Source organism: Sus scrofa, chromosome X, assembly GCF_054392235.1.
Source record: "Sus scrofa isolate SSC_HxYL_T2T_F1_AM1 chromosome X, Sscrofa_HxYL_maternal_Yorkshire_Landrace_v2.0, whole genome shotgun sequence".
Classification (NCBI taxonomy): Eukaryota; Metazoa; Chordata; class Mammalia; order Artiodactyla; family Suidae; genus Sus; species Sus scrofa.
Genome location: NC_139401.1, coordinates 102,696,665 through 102,717,341, shown reverse-complemented (window position 1 = coordinate 102,717,341; position 20,677 = coordinate 102,696,665). Strand labels below are relative to the sequence as shown.

The following is a 20,677-nucleotide window of genomic DNA, read 5'->3' as shown; positions in this document are numbered from 1 at the left end:
ATTTATATACTAATAAGTGTGGGGTTTGTTTTGGGGGTGATGAAAATGTTCTGGAATTAGATAGTTGTGATGGATCGCACAATGTCGTGAATACACTGAAAAAAAACATATTCTATACTTCAAAAGGATGAATCTCATGATATGTGCCTTATCTATCAATAAAATTATCATTAAAACAAAACCCCCAAACTTACGGTATATTGGTGAACCACCTAAACACAGGTTCAAAGGATAGTTAACAGAAATACATTTTCACAAGCTTACTGAATATTTGGCTAATACTAATCTCTAGTGCATTGTTAACATCAGAGATTCTAAAGAATTGGCGAGGGTTGACTGGCACCTTAACAAAGCTGAAAGCAAGCAGCTCTTCTCTTTCACTTTCCCTCCCTCCCTTTTTAAGCCCTTTCTCATAACAACATAATATCTCTACTGTAATCTATTGGTGTGGGTCTAAACCAGTGGTCAGCATATTTTTTTGGTAAATAGCCAGATTGTAAATATTTTAAGCTTTGTAGACCATAACATCTTTGTCACAACTGCTCAACTCTGCACTTGTAGCATGAAAACAGCTATAGATGATACATAAATGAATAAGTTGTGGCTGTGTGCCAATAACTACAGAAACAGGCAGCCTATTGGACTTGGTGCATAGCACAGACTCTGGCTTGCTGACCCTTTGTCTAGGCTGCAAAATGTTGTGGGAGTGTTGATTTTGCTGGGGAAATTCTATTGTAGAAAGCCTGTTTTGCAAACTAGGACTAGGGGGTGGGGATATGTATCAGAATGACCTGTCACCACATCTCATCTTTGCAGGATCTCTTATTCCAGACTGATCAAAGGCAGAATTTAGGTATTCCCTGGGTCCCTGGCCAATACCCATTTCAGCATTATTAAAAATATTATATATCATCCTATCCCCTAAATAAATAACAAGAAGTGTTTCTTTCTTGATCTTTCCCGTATGCTCTTATGGAAGCAGAGCTGAAGAGCATTTCTAGGTGAAAACATATCAAGAGGCACAAGATGCAAGCAATTTTTTTTCCCCTGAGACAACCATCAACTGTTAAATTAAGAAAAGGAAACAATGGGAGTTCCTACTGTGATAAAGAGATTAAGGATCCGGCATCATCTCCATGGTAGCGTAGGCTGAATCCCAGGCCCGGTGCAGTGGGTTCAGGATCCAGCTGCAGCTGTGGTGTAAGTTACAGCTGTAACTTGGGTTCAGTTCCTGGCTTGGTAACTCCCATTTGCTGTGGGTGTGGCCAAAATTAATTAATTAAAAAAAGAACAGAAAACAAAATTTTATCCAATACATTTGACCATTATTTAGCATACATTTAAGTTTCCATAATATTCCCCTTAAGGGAACTGGAAGCACAGGGAAAAGAGAAAAAGAGGTCAGTAAAAATGAGCTCTTCTTAGAGTTGCAATTAGTTATCAGTTACCCAAATGTCAGGTGTAGCCACTAAGCAAAAGGCACTATCAGTTTATAGAGTAGAATCACTATCTTTCTGATGTCAAAATGTTCAGGCCTATCTCACACACAACTATTGTGTGTCTGTTAATATTGACTTGTCTTTAATGAGAGAGGGTCTAGCATTTCTCTTTAGACAGCCCTTTATCTGAAGCAGTAGTTCTTAAGGGGACACTAACTGGGAGATTATAAAACTTACCTCAGGAGCTTACACTGCTAAAAGTCTGACATTCCACCTAAGGGGGTCATCTTTCTCCCTTCCCCCAGAAAGTGCCTTAGTAAGCCATTATTACAGATGGGAATGTGATTTATCAGTTTGTTGGGGCAGAAAAAAAATGGTTAGAAACTGCTGATGGAAAGTAGCAAAATAGACAAATGCATGCATGCATGAATATAAGGCTGTATCACTGAGAAGACAGGATGCCCGCTTGTATGCACAGCAGGCAGGAAAAACCCTAGCAACTTCAGTAAATAATCAGGGTATAATGAATGTGCTAAACCGCTAGTTCATTTCCTCTCATATTTTGAATTATTGCCACAAAATGCAAGATAATAGGCCTGTAACCTTCATAGCATTCTGAGAAGGCAAGTGAGCCATTACAGAAGAGAAGATGCTTTGGCTCAGTCTGGTATGCGCCATCAAGTTAAGCTAGTTACTGTTCCTTCTTTTTTTAATTACTCAGTGAATTTTATTACATTTATGGTTGTACAATGATCATCACGACCCAGTTTTATAGCATTTCCATCCCAAAATGTTCCTTCTTATAACTCATCTTCTTCAGCAAAGTTCCCTGTTCACAAGGCAACTTTCAGATGAAATGAGACACCTAGGCTAAAAACTAATACAAGGTAGAAGGTAACAAGTTTCCCAAAGTAAATATGGTCCACCAGGGACGTTACAGGTGGAAGAGACGACATCAGGTTGGAACAGAGTGTCAGGCCAAGCTCCGTTAATCTCCAGACTTCTCAGCTCTTTTCTCAAACACAAAAGCAGTTATTAGTGCTTGAGGATATTAGACACTTCCAGTAGTACTGTTATTTGAGAGACAGTACTGTTATTTTTAAATTTTATTTTTTATTTATTTTTGTTTTTGTCATTAGGTTTTTAAATTGTTTAAATTTATTATTATTATTATTAAAATTTTTTTTTGTCTTTTTAGGGCCATACCTACGGCATATGGATGTTCCCAGTCTAGGGGTTGAATTGGAGCTGTAGCCACCAGCCTACACCACAACGCAGGATCCGAGCTGTGTCTGCAACCTACACCACAGCTCATGGAAATGCCAGATCCTTAACCCACTGAGTAAGGCCTGGGATTGAACCTGTGTCCTCATGGTTGCTAGTCGGGTTTGTTACCTCTGAGCCACAATGGGAACTTCCTCATTAGGTTTTTTGTTTTTTGTTTGTTTTTTTTTACTAACATGCTGTTTTTATTGCTCTTTTTTTATTATTTTTTAATAGTTATTTCCCCAATACATTTTTTTCTACTGTACAGCATGGTGACTCAGTTACACACACATGTATACATTCTGTTTTTGCACATTATCATGCTCCATCATAAGTGACTAGACATAGTTCCCAAAGGTTTTTTAAAAGTATAGTTGATTTACAATGTTTCTTCAATTTCTGTTGTACAGCAAAGTGACCCAGTCACACACAGTTCCCTGCGCTGTATATTGCCCATCCATTCCAAATGTACTGATATGTTTTTAAAAAGGTATTATTTATCCTTTTCAAAGTGTGATTTTAAGATTCTTAAATGTAAATTTGTCACATCTTGGAGCCATAGACGGCTCTATGAGAGCATCTTCCCCATCACACAGTGGAAATCCGTTTGGAGAAAAGGGGTTTATTCTGTCTTACTCTCTTTAGGCCTGTGTCTTCTGAGTCATTTCCAGCCACATAGGTCTGCGTCCTAATATCCATGGTGAGATTCTTTAGGGCTTTGGAGTTAGAGCCTCTCCATTCCTCAGCAGGCATTTGGGCAGCAGGTGAGGAAGTGAGAGGGATAGGCAGTTCAAGTGTGGGCACGCACACGCGTTCGTGCACACACACACACACTCTCTCTCTCCTTCTCTCTCTCTCACATTCACACACAGCTGACTTGGCAGCCATGAGGTTGGTGGTGCGGGGTTCAGAGCCTGCTAAGCCACTTCAAGTGCCTGCATGTCTGAGACTGACTTTGAAGCCTCCAGCGTGTTTGGAGTTAATTCCCATTAGGTTGGACTCCGCCCCTCTCTCCCAAAGGTAAAGCAAGATTTTCAGGCATCACTGCAAAGAGCAGCTGGGATTCCCATCCTCTTCTGCAAGCTGTGAGGAGAAGTTGTTTCTCAGATCTGAGTCCGAAGAGAGGGAACAAGTCAATCAGCCTTCGTGGTCAGAAGGTAAATTTGCAACTTGGGCCAAATGCAGTTGAAACAGCTGGATAAGTAACTGTTTGCTCTCCCTTTGCTCAGGCCCGCTTCTCCCCTTCCTTTCTCAGCCTTCCCTTCCTTTCATCTCACAGCTCAGAGAAGCTGTTTTCTTCCCAAAGGCAGCCTGGTGCGTTTTTTTTTTTTTTTTTTTTAACTTCCTCAAATCTGTTGTTTGCACAGAGGCTAAGAGGAATCAGGGCTGGATTCCTATTTCATATTGACATGGTGTGAAGACCTAAGGGTTAAATGCTAGCTGGTTTCCCCAGGGGAGTTGGTAATTTGAGGAGAGGAAGTCAGTGTCTCTGGGAGTGGAGGGAGGGATTTTATTCTGACCTGTCTATAGAAATAAAAGTGGATTGGATTTGCTGATAACGCTGGGCTGAGCTCTCAGACTTGCCTAAATTGGGGTTATGGTACTGAAATAGGATGATGGGGTTAAACGGAAATGCAGAGTGAGCTGGGCTGGAAATAAAAGCTTGCATTTGCTCAGTAAATATTTGAGTTCCTACTGTGTGCCAAGCATGATGATTTCCAGAAAAACCTGAAGTAGTTTAACTCAAAATCCATTCTTGAAAGGGAACACTGGGTCAAATGATTCTGTTTTGTGGTTGGAAACAGAAAGCGGAAAGAAGTCTATGAGCGAGGAGAAATCACTGAGAGACTGGTTAGGAAAGAAAGAGGGGAGTGGGATGATATTCTTTTTCTTTTTTTCCACTTTTTAAAAAAGTTTTATTGAAGTCTAGTTGATTTACAAGGTTGTGATCATTTCTGCTGGACAACAAAGGGATCAGTTATATACGTACACACATCCTTTCTCTTTCAGATTCTTTTCCCACATGGATTATCGCAGAATGTATTTCTTGGGTGACTTCGAGTCTTCTCTATTACTTATGAGAGGATGAACTCTTCTCTCTGGTCAGTGGGAGAATTAACACCTAGCCTGCTATTAGTATACGACAGATGTTTCTTCACTTGAACTTTATGTTCCATCATTTCTGTTTAATAGATGAAAATTCAGAGATTTTTAAGCGATCCTCTCAAGTTCACATTACCTGTAAGGGGCAGACCGCAGGACCCTATCCCAGATCTGGATTCCAAAATTTGAACTCTCGTCCATTATAACAGTATTTCTCAATCATTAGTTTCCATCCAGGTCAATTGAGCATGTAAAAAAAATGCAAATCCCCTAACTTCTAATTCAGTGAGTCCTAAAATTATGTCATAGTCTGCATTTTTGACAAGCATTGAAGGTGGTTCTGATGCAGAGGGGTTAGGGACCCCATCTTGAGAAATAGTCCTAATATGCCAGGCTGCCTCTTGTGTCTGCCCAAGTGGTTGGAGAAGCATTCAGCCCACTTCTTCCTACACTGGCTGGATTTACTGAATGGAGAATGTTGGCTATGGTGGCATTTTATTTGCTTTGGAGGCCATGAGTAGAGGGACTACTGGGCAACAATAGCAGGGCTGGGGCTATGAACCCAAGGGGATGGGGAAGTGCTTTACCAGTTAGTCTATTGTTGATGGGACCTAACTGTGTTGCCAGAGCAGACTGGTGGGAGCAGTTCCTAAGTGGTGGAGGGTGTAATATAGGACTCCCAGCCGACCAATCGGTCACTAAAAATAGTGACACCTGTCCAGCCAGAATAAGAACTGGGATGAATATCTCTACTTGAGAGCCCTCTTTCCAAAGAAGAAGACAGATGGGGAGCTCAGTGAGCAGTATTTATTTTACAAAGAAGGGAGAATCTCATGAAATTTAGGAGAATCATTCCAACTCCCACCTTTCAAACCTCAGACTTGAGAGAAAGGGAATAGCACAGGACTTAACACAGATGTTCTTTTTTCTGGGCTCTCTCTGTCTCTGCATGGCCAACTTGATTAGTTAGAACTGATCTTCTAGGTCGATGATGACTCAGCTGGTCCTCCTCCTTCACTTACTTCCTGGCTTCCTGCCTCCTCATGCCTTACCTGCTCGTGGACATCTTCACCTCAGGATAGAGAGATGCAAAGAAAGAAAGAAAGAAAGAAACCCAACACAGCTAGGTTTGCTAGTCTTTCTACCCTAGACTGAAAAATAAAAAAGTATGAAAGGAGGGAGAACACTTAGAAAGATGATCAGTAAGCAAGCTGAGGATTCAAACGACAAGACTTAAGCTGAAAGTGAGGTCTTCTTAAGCATAGGGTAGAATGGTGGTTGTCAGGGCTGGAAGAGGGGGAAATGAGGAGTTGTTTCTCAGTAGATAGAAAGTCTCAGTTTTGCCAGATAAATTCTAGAGCTCTTGTGTATACCTATGTGCCTATAGTTAACAATATGGTGTTGGACACTTTAACATACATTACCAAGATAGAGCTCATGTTAAGTGTTTTTAAAACACACAGAAACCCACGAATCAATATGAGGAACTTTTTGAAGGTTATGAATATGTCTAGTACCTTGACTGTGATGATGGTATAACAGATGCAGGCATATGTTCAAACTCATTGAGATGTATACATTAAATATGTGTGAGTTTTCATATATCAATGATAACTCAATAAAGCTTACAGAAATTGAGTTTTTTTTTTTTTTTTTTTTTTTTTTTTTTTTTTTTTTTTTTTTTTTGCTTTTTAGGGCTGCACTCGCAGCATATGGAGCTTCCCAGGCTAGGGGTAGAGTCGAAACAGTAGCTGCTGGCCTACACCACAGCCACAGCAATGCCAGATCTGAGCTGCGTCTGCAACCTATACCACAGCTCACGGCAACACTGGATCCTTAACCCACTGAGCAAGGCCAGGGATCGAACCTGCATCCTCATAGGTGCTAGTCAGATTCGTTTCTGCTGAGCCACAAGGGGAATTCCATGAAAGAGAGGTCTTCTTTAAGTCACCAAGATACAAATGGTAGACAAAGCCCTGGGGGTAACTAAATCATGAGATGATTTCGAGCAGAGGAGAGCCTGGAGCAATTCCCATAGTAGAGATACATAGAGGAAGAGAAACTTCTGGGGGACTCAGGTGGCAGAAAAGAAGGAGAGAAATGCTGGGAAAGTGGTTGTAGATTTTCAGGCTGTGTCTGAAGCAGAAAGATTGAGAATGGTCAGGCTTTGTATATACCCATCTTGACATAAGGGAAGACATTTCTCTGGACTCTACCTGCTGGAACCATATGTCTGTGCATAGTGCTTATTTTCTAATGATGTCTCAACAGCAAGTATAATGTATTTATCACAGGGTTGGCAGGTAGTCTGTGCACACTGCCCCGGAGTGTGAGGAGAAAGGCCTGTTCATATTCCTTTGCCAACAAAACCACTCCTCAAAAACCTGTCCCAAACCAGGAGTGTTGTAGTCCCACTTTCCTCAGCAGCTGCAAGTTAGAATCTCCATTTCTGGCCGCTTCCCATTCTGGTCATTAACTCACTGGTTTCTTTGCTTGGCCCCTGTTAGCCTTGGGAAGGCAGCATTGTCCTGAACTCAGAAGTGGTGTGACAAGCTCAAGTGGGGACAAAAGGATTTGAACCTTTTTTTCTTTCTGTGGGGACTGGGGAGGAGGTATGGTATTGGAAGAATTTGGTTTGTTTTTCTCCCCCAAAACATAAAAGAGCAATGTTTGCAGTTTCAGTAAGTGAAACTAAGGGCCCACAGAGGAGTATGTGCACATGGGAGTGAAAAGGTGAGAACAAATGATTATAGGATTGGCAATGAGACACCACAGGCAGAGGCAGAGTGCTCATTTGGGGAGAGAAATTCTAAATGTAAGGTCCCAGCAATCTGCGTTCATCTGAGTTGATGAAGAGTTCTCCTCTGGAGGACAGTGGCCAAGCTGTTCTCATTTCCTCTGAGAGAATTGGAGAATTGGTCTTAAGTTGCAGCAGAAAAAGGTTTAAAAGGAGTCATAACACACAAGGTATTGACAGGGAGAGCTGTCAAGCTACTGGGAAAAATTGTAGGGACCACTCCTCTAGTTATTTATTTACTTATTTAATTGAAGTATAGTTGATTTACAATGTTATGTTGATTTCTGCTGCATAGCAAAGTGATTCAGTTATACATATCTATACTTTCTTTTTAAAAATTCTTCTCCATTACAGTTTCTCATAGGATATTGAATTCTCGAGAGTTCTTTGTTTTTTTTTTTTAATTTTTATTTTTTGGTCTTTTTCTCTTTTTTAGGGCTGCACCCATGGCATATGGAGGTTCCCAGGCTAGGGGTCGAATCAGAGCTATAGCTGCCAGCCTACACTACAGCCACAGCAATGCAGGATCTGAGCTGCGTCTGCAACCTACGCCACAGCTCAGGGCAACACTGGATCCTTAACCCACTGAGCAAGGCCAGGGATTGAACCCTCAACTTCATGGTTCCTGGTTGGATTCATTTCCACTGCGCCATGATGGGAACTCCTCGAGAGTTCTTTAAAAGCAGTATAGATAACTGTTGGACATGTAAGACTTATGTGGGTTTCTTGCATCTTATAAGCTGAAATGATGTCTACCCGTGGAACTGTGTTAGAATGACAATTGTATTTTTACCACTAGTCTTTAGTAAAAACAGGAAATTTAGAACAGACGTCATGCCTCCACCCTGGTCATTACAGCTTTCTAGCCACACTTAGTGCAACTCATACAACCACTCTTGGAAATAGGCTTGTGACCCATTTAAGAGCTGGAGCAACTAAGGGATGAGGGGCCATGGGACAGCTGAAGAGAGAGGGTCAGTAGGAATCCTATTAATGCCTGGTTCCTGGACCACTTAGCAGGAGCACCGGGGTGAGTACTTGGTTTCCTAAATCTAGTGTGGCTGTGTGGCTAGACATTCCAGGACAGGGAAATAAAGCTGTTGCTACATAAAATATAAAAGAGGGATAGAGATAGAATGAGGTATAGCATTATGTGCTACTTCTTTTTTTTGGCCACTCCCACGGCATGTGGAAGTTCCTGAGCCAGGGACTGAACCCTCACCACAGCAGTGACAATGCTGGATCCTTAACTCACCCAGGGAACTCCTGTGTGCAACTTTTATTTATGTGAATGTAAAGAGAATTGGATAGCTCCTGGGAATGAACTTGGATGGCTTTGGAGGTCTGTCAGGAAGGGAGGTTAGTCCACTGCAGGTGATGTAGTAGCTATAAAAGCATTTTCTTGAATGCACTTCCCTGTGTAGTACATGTGAACATGTAGCGATGTGCATGTAGACTCCACATGGCCCATTGCTTCCCTACCCAGCCACAGGAGAAGCTGGGCTGGAGCTTATGCTGTGCACAGAAAATATTGAGCAAGCAAGATCTCCTTCTTGACTGCATGAGGTCAAGCCTATGATTCAGAAAGGTTTACATTCAAAATATAAAAATGGCATCTCTCCATTATTTAATTTCATGATCACTTTTTTTGGGTCTTTTTTGGGGGCGGGTGTATGCATCTGAGGCATATGGGAGTTCCCAGGCTAGGGGCTGAATCAGAGCTGCAGCTGCCAGCCTACACCACAGCCACAGAAATGATGGATCCAGCCATGTCTGTGACCTACAACCACAGCTTATGGCTATGCCAGATCCTTAACCCACTGAGCAGGACCAGGGATAGAACTCATGTCCTCACGCCTACTAGTCAGATTTGCTACCATTGAGCCACAATGGATACTGCAAATTTCATAATCACTTTTAACTTTATATTTTTTGAGTCCTAGAGAGAGAACATTAGAAAATTACCTGTGGCGCTGATTCTCAACCTGCTGCCCATGGACGGTGCTGACTCACCACACTTCTAGCCCTAAATAGAGTGTCTAACTCAGCCAAGTTTGAGACTTTCCTAGTTTTATTCCTGACAGTCCTGCATCCCTCAGTCCCAAATGAACCAGCATGGTTGGACATCCTAGTCCTAAATGAAATAAGGACAATGGGTTCTTCCTGAAATTGAAAGTATTTAATTTAAATTCTGAAAGCTGGAATTCCCTTTGTGGCTCAGTGGAAATGAATCTGACTAGCATCCATGAGAATGCAGGTTCGATCCCTGGCCGCGCTCAGTAGGTTAAGAATTTGGCATTGTTGTGAGCTGTGGTGTAGGTAGCAGACGCAGCTTGGATTTGGTGTTGCTGTGGCTCTGGTGGCTACAGCTCCAATTGCCCCTAGCCTGGGAACCTCCATTGCTGCAGGGTGTGGCCCAAAAAGATAAAAGACCAAAAAAAAAAAAAATTCTGAAGGCCAATGGGTTTTTGTAAAGCTAAAAATATTTTACTTTCAACTGAACTTCATGATTATGCCTTCTTACATCTTGGCTTCAAAATGCCATTTTTTAAAAATAAAATAATGTTAACAGTAATTTGTAGTCTTGTAGGGTTTTTTTTTAAACAGCTTGATTTGTCACAGATGATGATAACCTTATATCACAATTCTCCTCTTATTTTAGTATCGTCTGGGTACCACTCACTGATAGAGTCCATTTCTCTGCTTAAGTTCTCTTCCTTTCTACTGGCTGTCATACAGGGACTTTGGATCTCAAGGTGATGACATTCATGGGGGGAGGGGGAAGATGAGGTTAGTTCTGACTACAAATGTGAGACAGCTAGTACCCTTTTCTTGCTAGATAAATGCTGCTTAGAGAACGTGGCCTTCCTCCTTCCTGCCCTGTCCTTCCCCTCTAAATCTTTTGCCATCCTTAAATAGTTTTTGAAATCCTGGATGGGAAACCATGGAGGTTTTTCATTGGAATACTTTTGGGGTGATGAGGAAGAATATGGGGGAAGGTTGCAGGTGGAGGAAAAGTGAGATATGATGGCTCTGCCATTGAATCACGGTGTAACCTTGGGCAAGTCACTCAGCTTTCTGACCCTCTACTCGCTCATTTGTAAATTGGGGGCCCTATCTTTCCTACCAGCTTAATATGATTGTTGGGCAGAGCACACAAAATAACAGACTTGGGAGGGAATATAATGGTGCAGCCAGCAGCTGTTTATCAGCTTGTGTCCTCTCATCCTTTGGCCTGGGTTTCTTCACCAGGAAGTGAGTTCGTAAAACAGGGCTGCTTGCATGTTCCATAATCTTACATGCTCTAATAGAGCAAGCAGAGGCATTACCTCATTGTGGCCAAGTGTACCTGCTTTTGAACAGGAATTACTCAAAACTTGTTCTACTTCTCCTGTTGGCTTTCAATCCCTCATCACATCTTTCTTCCATTCTTTCCCCCCCCCCCCCCCCCCCCCGCCCCGGCTCTCAGGCACGAAGCCTCATTCCCTGGGGCCCGGCTCAGGGCACTTTCTTCCCAAGCCCTAACATTCCAAAGTAAGCACCTGCAATTTATGATCTCTGCTCCCTTCCTGCACAAAACATATAGCACACAATACATATGTTTCAGGAGGGGAATTGCGGTGGAGGGGAAAAAAAGCATTATGCTAAGAATCAAATAACTGGGCTCTGGTCCGGCCAGTGTAGTTCACTAGTTTTTACTCTTGGGTGAATCATTTCCTCTCCATATTCCCATCAGTAAAGTGATAGGGGAGGGGGAGTTAACACTGTGTAGTACAAAAATATTGGCCTAGGAATCTGCAGGTTGGATTTCTTATTCCAGCGTGGCTCCTTGCTAACTGGACTTGGGGAAAATCATTTCTCCCTTTACAGGGCTGTTCTCCCCCATGTGTAAAACAAGAAGATTAAATTAGGTGATTCATTAAGGTCCCTGGAAATCGGATGCTTCTATAAAATGGGTTTCATTACACAAACATGAATTGTGGTGCCTACTCTGTGCCAAGCATTGTTTGAGGATGGTTGTGACAGAGCTCCTGGCTGGGCAAGGTCCCTGAGACCCTGAGTACAATTTTTGCTTTCTCCTGACAGTGTCCCAAACTGACAATGTGGTGACCCCAAATGGCCTGTTTGAGCACTTTCCACTGCCTTGCCTTCCCGACCCCTGAACCCCTCTCCCACCACCTGTAACTTTAAGCCATGGTGATGAATCATGGAGAAGTTTCTGAAACAAACTCCACCAGCTGCTTGCTGGAGAAGTTCACAGTGCTGTCAGCAAGCTGCAGTGTGGTCTCTGGCTGCCCTAATTGAGAAACAGGCCAGAAAGCCATGGCAGATTAATGGAGTTGGGAGGGAAGTGGTTGGTTTTTGACAGAGGGGTCTGTGAAAGCCATTTGTGAGCTGGGCTCAGGAGATTAGATCTAAAAAGACTTACAGTGTCCTGAATCTGAGATGACTTGTTCTAAAAGGCACCTTGAGAGGCCCTTTTAGCTATAGATATCTGTTCCTGCTTCCAGGAAGGGGGTACCCAATCCATTTCAGAGGTATGAAAAGCTTTCTTGACTATATTCAGCAAAGGACCATGCAGCTTTTCTCAGTAGACAGCCTAGTATTAACCCTCACTGGTTGGAAAGGTGCTCCCCATTTTGATTTTGGGGAAAAAGTAAACAGTGCTCACTCAGTGATAAGCATAGTGTATGAGACTAGAGGCCTCTTGTATTGTGTTGTGTTGTGTTGTATTGTATTGTATTGTATTGTGTTGTATTGTATTGTATTGTATTGTGTTGTATCGTATTTGTCTTTTTAGGGTCGCTCCCATGGCATATGGAAGTTCCCAAGCGAGGGGTCAAATTGGAGCTGCAGCTGCCAGCCTCAGCCATAGCCCCAACAACACCAGATCTGAGCCTCATCTGCGACCTACACTACAGCTCTTGGCAATGCCAGGTCCTTAACCCCCTGAGCAAGGCCGGGGATCGAACCCACATCCTCATAGATACTACTTGGGTTCATTATCACTGATCCACAACAAGAACTTCAAGAGGCCGCTTATTTTATTTGCTCATTACAACCTAGCTCATGTAGTACTGTGAATGCCCACATTAATGCTCTCTTGGACATCCTACCAAGGTCAAAGGGGCACATCCTATAACTCCGTGGTGAGCTCCATTTTCCTCTTCTCCCTTGTAGTAGTGACAGGCCCTGTGAGTTGTCTTCCTTCTTCCGTCACTCTCTGAAAACAACGTAGTTCCTGGCCCTCTTGAGGTATTGCTTCTTTCCAGGACTTCAGGTCTTCAAGGCCATTCCACCAGAAGTTGGGAGGCTGCTCTCCGGAGCATCTTGGTTTTATTCAGGCTTCCCTTCTGCTAGTCGTTCCAGGCTGGATGTCAAGAACTAAAAGATGTTTGATTGAGCTGTCTTTGCATGGGCAGAACAGGCACTAATTCGGTTCTGTGGTTCTTCCATTGCAGCCTAAAGACCATAGACCTCTGAATCAGGCAGAAGGAAGGGAAGACGGGAAAAGTTCAAGAAAGCAGAATCCCATTGGGACCCAAGTGGTCCTTGAGACAATGATCTTGTTCAGAAGCAAGGGCCAAGCAGCATATGACTGAGCCCCAGGACCGGCCAGCCACATGAAAAATAGGCCAGGGAAGCCTACATGATAACTTTCTGCGTCTGGTGCTGTGACCCAACTCATCTCCCCATCCCTGCAGAGAAACCTGGGACCATGAGGAGCAGCCTGACTCTGCTGGGGACCCTTTGGGCCTTCCTGTCCCTTGTTACTGCTGTGGCCAGTTCTACCAGTTACTTCCTGCCTTACTGGCTCTTTGGATCCCAGCTGGGGAAGCCAGTGTCATTCAGCACATTCCGGAGGTGCAACTACCCTGTGAGGGGAGAGGGGCAGAGTCTGATCATGGTGGAAGAGTGTGGGCGCTATGCCAGCTTCAGTGCCATCCCAAGCCTGGCCTGGCAGATGTGCACAGTGGTGACAGGAGCCGGATGTGCCCTGCTGCTCCTCGTGGCACTGGCTGCTGTCCTGGGCTGCTGCATGGAGGAGCTCATCTCCAGAATGATGGGACGTTGCATGGGAGCTGCACAGTTCGTGGGAGGTAAGACTGTGTTGCTGGGATTGGGGGCAGGGGTAGTGAGCTTTGAGGGGGCAGGGGAGCTTTGAGGGGGCAGGGGTAGTGAGACTGTTGCCTTATGGGGACATCCACTCTCAGTTTCTCCCCTTTGTCCAACTCTAAGGCTATGAATGGGGACTCCTTTGAAATAAACAGTCTAGGACTCCCCAACGTGCAATTTACATAAGGTTTCATTCACAACAGGATTGTCTAGTAGGTGGAGCTGAGATCTGCTTTTTAGCCTTCATTCTCATCACCTTCTTCTGCCCGCAGGCTGCCCATTTAAGAGTATTAGGTCTGCCTTCCAGGGGTGGCAACCTACAGTCTAGTATTACTGCTCCAAAACAAATTTCATCTCTAAAAGCCCTGATCTCTGGTAATTATCTCAGAGGACAGTGATCTGATAAATGCATGCACAGGTGCTAATTACTAACAAGAGTTTAATGTACAGTCCTCACCAACACCCCCCCCCAAAAAAAAAACCATGTCTCAAATAGTGAAGTGCTAGGTGACTGTAGGTGACTGCTCATTTGGCCTACATCTAAGGCTAGCCCTGTCTGGTAGCAATTAACAGTGTATCCAGGTTTCTTGTGGCCCTGACACCCTATTTATCTTTTTCCTCATTCTGGCTCCCTCTAAATTTAGTGCAGGAGACCTGGGATGCTAGTAGTGTGTGGATAGGCTAGGAAAGAGCAAAATGCAAAAATGGCAGACTGTAGGAAGGCAATGGAAGCAGTTTAATTTGAACTGAGAAGAAAAAGCCAGTTTTGACTGAAAGACAAATACATATGTAAGTGTGTGAGCTAGTTTTTTACACCTGGATGGGGCATTGGAAAAAAGTGCTGGTAGAACCTATTGCTGGTTTGTTGTTGTTGCCCATGAAGTTTTAGAATGATTCCTCATTATGACTGTCATCTCCATTAGCAGCACAGTGTGAGTGACTAGAGCCAGGAAACTTAGATCCCACTTCTGGCTCTTTCACTAAGTTGCCCTGTGGCTGTAAGCAAGTGACAGTGACCTCTCTGTGTTCACTTCCCTTCTTTCCTTGAATTTGTTCACTGGTAAGACAGCCCAGATCATAATTTTCTTTCTTCTCTCCCATGAGTGCATTCAGGTAACCTTGAGGGTGAGATAGTAGTGATGGGCTAAGACAGTGCTTCTCAATGATTTTGCATGCACCTCCCCCCACCCCAGGGACATTTGGCAATTTGGGACATTTTTGGCTATCACAAGTTGGGGAAGGTGCTATTGACATCCAGTGGGTAAAGGCAAGGGCTGTTGCTAAATATCTCACAATGCATAAGAACAAGACAGCTGCCCACTCCCCAAGACATATAAGTATCTGGCGGCAAGTATCAGTAATGCCAAAGTTGAAAAACCCCAAGCTAAGCTATCATGGTTTCCTGGCCTTTTTATAAAAAGCACCAGATTCTCTTTGTTGTACCAGTTAAGCTGATATTTTCTGTATCCCTCTTTCCTCAGACTCATTTTTTAATTGTAAAAAAATTAAATTTGAATATTCTAGCCTCCTTTATTTGCCCTCTTTAACTATTAACAATTTTCTGTCCACATTGGAAAGTCATTGGATTAATTGCTTTCTTCCCTTTGAAAAGCATGGGACAGAACCAGTTAACTAAGGCTGGTCTAAGCCAATCAATTTATTTCCCTTTGGGGACTCCAGAGATATCACAAATAAACTATAAGCAGACTGACCTTTCACTTGCATTCTTGAGCATGTCATGGCTAGCTCAGCACTTCTTTTTATAAATTTTTTTTATTACTCAATGAATTTATTACACTTATAGTTGTACAATGATCGTCACAATCCAGTTTTATAGGATTTCCATCCCACAACCCCAGCACATACCCCCACCCCGCGAACTGTCTCCTTTGGAAACCATAAATTTTTCAAAGTCTGTGTAGCTCGGCACGTCTATGGGCACATTATGTCAGGAAGTGACACTTAGTTGGAGGGAGAAAATGGTCTTCCTTGAAACTCATATTTATAGCCCCAGGGCCCAGCTCAGTGCCTGGCACAAAGCAGTTATTCAGTTACAGAATAAAGAAGGAACGTATGGATGGCTAAGGCAACAGCTAGTGTATTTTAGGATAAGTTGGTCATGTGAAAGCTGGGTTCAATCACATCCTTTTCTTTTTTCCCAGGCCTCCATTCAAAGGTTTTATCACCCTGAATTTTCTTCCCTTCTGACTTGAGAGTGGTAACTTCGTCTCACTTACTTTTCTTTTTTTTTTAAGTTTTATTGAAGTATACTTAATTTAAAAGGCTGTGATAATTTCTGTTGTACAACAAAGTGACCCACTCATACATATACACATATCCATTGCTTTTCAAGAGTTTCCAGCAGAGAGTGAGAAGGGGCTAACTAGTAGGATTTAGAAGGCGCATAGCTACAGCCTCCATCAGACTTGAAGCACTGACAGTAGCTCCTACTCCTACCTTGCACCCTTTGACTGAGATTTGTATAAAGCCGTTATGATTCTCCATATCATACATTTTGCTTGATGTCACCTTCTAGGTCCAGAAACTCAAAGGAAATTATTTTGGGGAGAAGAGGGTAGATGATGGAGATTTAGACACTCAAAGACTGAATGTGGAAGAATTTTAGTTGAGTGTAGGTGTCATAAGGCAGTAGAAGCATCAGTATCATTTTCATCTCACATGATTCTGCCATTCTATGTTTCCCACTGACTCTTGCTCATAGGAAAATAGTCACGGTGTTTACTTAGATGAGGGTCTTTAATGTTCAAGGATAGGAGTTCCCACTGTGGTGCAGCAGATTAAGGATCCAGCATTATCCCTGCAGCAGCCACTCCTGAGACTTGGGTTTGATCCTGGCCTATCACAGTGGATAAAGGATCTGGCGTTGTCACAGCCATGGCATAAGTCAAAGCTGTGGTTCGGATTTGATCCCTGGCCTCAGGAACTTCCATATGCCATGGATGTGGCCAAAAAAAAAAAAAAAAAAAAAAAGAGTTCAAGAATAAAATGCCATTTGACAGTAGTCAGAGAAAGTTTCAAGACCCAAGATGTGCTACAAGGTTTATCTCTGGGCAAGGAAATGATTTTGGACAGGTCACTAAGTTTCCAAAGCCTCCCATCCATAACACCAGCCAACTAAGAGTCATTCCCACCTCCTTTTTTGAAACTGGTGCCTGTCAAGTTTACATCAGACGTGAAGGAATGGTGAAGACTGCTTGAGTGTATATTTTGTAGAAGCCCCTGGGCACACAACAATTGTCCAAGGTTCTTCAGAGATTTTGGGATCTGACCCCTCAAAGACGGGCTCTGCTAGTGGCAGGAAGCCAAGCCTGAACAGCATTTTGAGCTCCATGGATTTAAAAAAAAAAAAAAAAAAAAAAAAAAAAAAAAAAAAAAAAAACAAGAGAACGAGCCGTGGGGGTGAAGTTTAAGCTTGTTGTTCAGTTGAGAGAAATTGATTTTGTTGCTCCAGGCTTGGCTGCTTCTCTGCAGCTGCTGCATTAACCAAAATACATCGGGGGTGGGGAGTGGGGAGCCAATTTGTTTCAGGTCTGGTTGCTCTCTGCCAGACCCCAAACCACTGAAGAGATGGAGTATCCATTAAGAACTACTCCCTCCCCGTGCCTGATTTTTGTTCCCTAGTTTGGCAGCTGCCCACAGAGATGAGCGGTGGGAAGTGGGAGAGACAGGAAGAAATAAAGAGCTGCTGGCCTGAGTCATACTCAGCAAGGTGACCTGATGGGGCCCCTGGGTCCCATTTGCTCCACCTGCAGCTGATCCAGCTGGACAAGTGTAGAGTCCAGAGAGCCTTCCACTGGGACCTTCATGCCCTGCTCCAACCGGTGAAGGAAACATCTGGCCAGGAGATTATTTCGACCCCGGGGATGCTGAGGTTTCCAACCAGCTGGCCCCGGGTCCCTGAGAACAAGGTCATTATTTACATTCCCCTGTGCATACATATGCAAGATGCTTTTGAATTATCCTCTACCTTCAGTGAGAGCTAACCCAAGAAGAAATAGGTGAGAAGTAAATGTAAGGAACTCTTGGCAAGAAAAACTGTAAGATCTTGGATCAGGTTACTCGGGGGAGGCCAAGAATCTTTCTAGAGCAGAGAATGTAGCAGAATCAACTAGAGTGCTTTAAAAATGTGGACTCCCCAACTCTCCAGTCCTCTCTTCCGTACTGATACACACAGCAACAGGTGGAAGGCTGCATGTTTTGAAAAATTTCCCCAATGACTCTGATGTATGTGCTGTGTTCCCTTTCCCCAACCCAAGTGAGAACACCACCCTGGATGGTTTTTTTTTTTTAGGGCCACACCTATGGCATATGGACGTTCCCAGGCTAGGAGTTAAAATGGAGCTGCAGCTGCTGTCCTCTGCCACAGCAATACCAGATCTGAGGCCCATCTGTGAACATCACTGCAGCTCGCAGCAACGCTGGATTCCTAAGCTACTGAGCAGGGATCGAGCCTGCATCCTCACGGATACTAATCAGGTTCTTAACCTGCTGAGCCACAATGGGAACTTTCTTTTTTTAAAAAAAGTTTTATTGACATATAAAAATTTACAATTTTGTGATAATTTCTACTAGCAAAGTGATTCAGTTATATATATATATTTACACATCCATTCTTTTTCAGATTTTTTCCCATATAGATTATCACAGAATATTGGGTAGAGTTCTCTGTACTACACAGCAGGTCCCCATGGGCCAGTCATTCAATATGCCACAGTATGCATATGCCAATCCCAAATCCCCAGTCCATCCCTCCTCCTCCCTTAGTTAAGGAGATAGAATTCAATATACCCAGACAGGCACTAATGTTTTCCTCCGTGTAAGGTCCTGATGCTACATGCTTCAAGCTGAACGAATTTTGCCATTGGAGACAGATCATGAGAACTTGATTCAAGGAAAAGGTGCTGTTTTCTAAGAACCATTATCTTCTCTGGAAACCATGCATTTCCTGGAAAGTTTTCCAGAGTTTCAGCAGGCACCATTTAATTTTTCCCTAACATGCTGAACAAGGATTATAAAAGTAGCTTTCTGTTTGGGAAATGGTACTTAAAGAAGTTTACCTACTAGCAAAGACTCATGTAGCAAATTTATTTATTTTTTGTTTTTAAATTATTTTTAATATGATGATTTTTATTTTTTCCATTATAGCTGGTTTACAGTGTTCTGTCAATTTTCTACTATACAGCGTGGTGACCCAGTTATACATACATGCATACATTCTTTTTTCTCACATTATCGTGCTCTATTGTAAGTGACTAGACATAGTTCCCAGTGCTACACAGCAGGATCTCATTGCTAATACATTCCAAAGGCAATAGTCTGCATCTATTAACCCCAAGCACCCCATCTATCCCACTCCCTCCCCTCCCCCTTGGCAACGACGAGTCTATTCTCCGAGTACATGACTTTCTTTTCTGAGGAAAGGTTCATTTGTGCCATACATTAGATTCCAGATAGAAGTGATATCATATGGTATTTGTCGTTCTCTTTCTAACTTTCATGTAGCAATTTAGAGCAGAGAATAAGGTCCAGGGCTTCTGACCCTCAGCCCTGGGCTTTATACACTGGTGTTATTGATTTTTTTTTCCCCTTTGGAGAAGAGATACTATCACAATTTTTTTTTTCCAGAGTGGTTCATGAAGCACTTGTATGAGAATTTCCTGGGGTACTTGTTAAATGCAGATTCCTTAGTGCTGTGCTAAGCCTACTTAATCAGAATTGATGCTTGGCACTCTGCATTTTAATACAGCCTCTCAGGCTGATTTATTGTCGAAAGTATAGTATGAAATATTTCAGATACATGCATACACAGTTTAAGAAATAGAATATTACCAATGTGGTTGAGTCTCCTTCATATCCTTGTCGCCACAGCAGAGGTAACTATTCTCTTGGATTTGTTATTTATCATTGCCCAGCAGGATTCCAGTACACACTAACATTTGAGAACCTCTGCTCAGTTTTCTTCATAATTTTTTTTCTGGAATTTCTTTTTCCTCTATCTCTGCCTGTAAATATCTATCTCTGAAAGGCCAGGTCAAATGTATCCTCTCTGGGAAGCCTCCCCTGATCTACTTTAAACATTTCTAGCAGAAGTGAACTGTCTTATAACTTTGAGAGAGAATATGCAGTCAAATGAATGAGAGAGTTGAGTGAGGGAGTTCCCTGGGAAAGGAAAGCTGGGATATAGCTGGAGGACAGACATAAATTTTCCACTATGTTTGAGTTGAAGTTGCTACAAAAGCAATAAATTGAGCAAATTAATAGCAAATTAACCCACATGAGACTTCTGCTCAGGGTAGTCAATTCAAACCACCAAACAGCCATATTTGGACAAATATTTGGGAATGGGGTGTGAAGTGCATCAAAACGGCTGCCTGCTCAACAGTTGTACTTGTGAATGGGAGGAGTGGTGGGTAAAGGGAGTTGATAACACCCAGGTGAGGAGGTTTTCCCTGCCCAGAGACAAAGATTAGGCATCTAGCTAATTGAGCATGTGTGGTTGGGAGAGGAGGCTACATAGCTGTTGGGATATGGGGAAGTAGTAATTTTGAAAGCAGGGGAAGATTGAGGGCAGCTGGGGTGTAGCTGCTGGGAGTGTTGTGAGGTCTGTCTGAGATTGTGCGCCCGAAGGTTTGTGTTGGTGTTGAGTTGCCACAGCGGCTGAAGCTGAGTAAAGTGTCCAATTACAGGCCTCTGCTTGGTCAGGGCAGCGGATGAAAACTATAGCAACCATGTTTGGGGAGCACATTTGGTACTTTTTGTGATAGGGGATTCTTGTGGAAGGAGCAGTTGAAAAAGGGAAGCAAGATGGCAACTCACTGGTTACCTGCACATGTGCAGTGGGGGAGTAAGGATGGTAAGACACTGTAAAGAGCCTTCCCTTTCTAGAAGCAAGTGAGAATAGGAACGTACCCAGTTGAGCATATGCAGTTGGGAC

The 20,677-nt window shown here is 43.0% G+C and overlaps 1 protein-coding gene across 2 annotated transcripts in view; it reads left to right on the top strand.

Moving 5' to 3' along the window:
- The window catches only part of LHFPL1 (LHFPL tetraspan subfamily member 1), a 119,489-nt gene that overhangs the window by 52,088 nt on the left and 46,724 nt on the right, over positions 1-20,677 (top strand). Inside the window, exons 1-2 of one of the 2 annotated variants that reach the window (XM_003360421.5) lie at positions 3,774-3,862; positions 13,068-13,706. In XM_003360421.5, the coding sequence (XP_003360469.1) occupies positions 13,256-13,706 (451 nt within the window). In that variant the 5' untranslated portion in view covers positions 3,774-3,862; positions 13,068-13,255. Of the gene's footprint in view, positions 1-3,773; positions 3,863-13,067; positions 13,707-20,677 lie in introns of those variants that run through there. The other variant, XM_013986344.3, reaches the window with a different exon arrangement.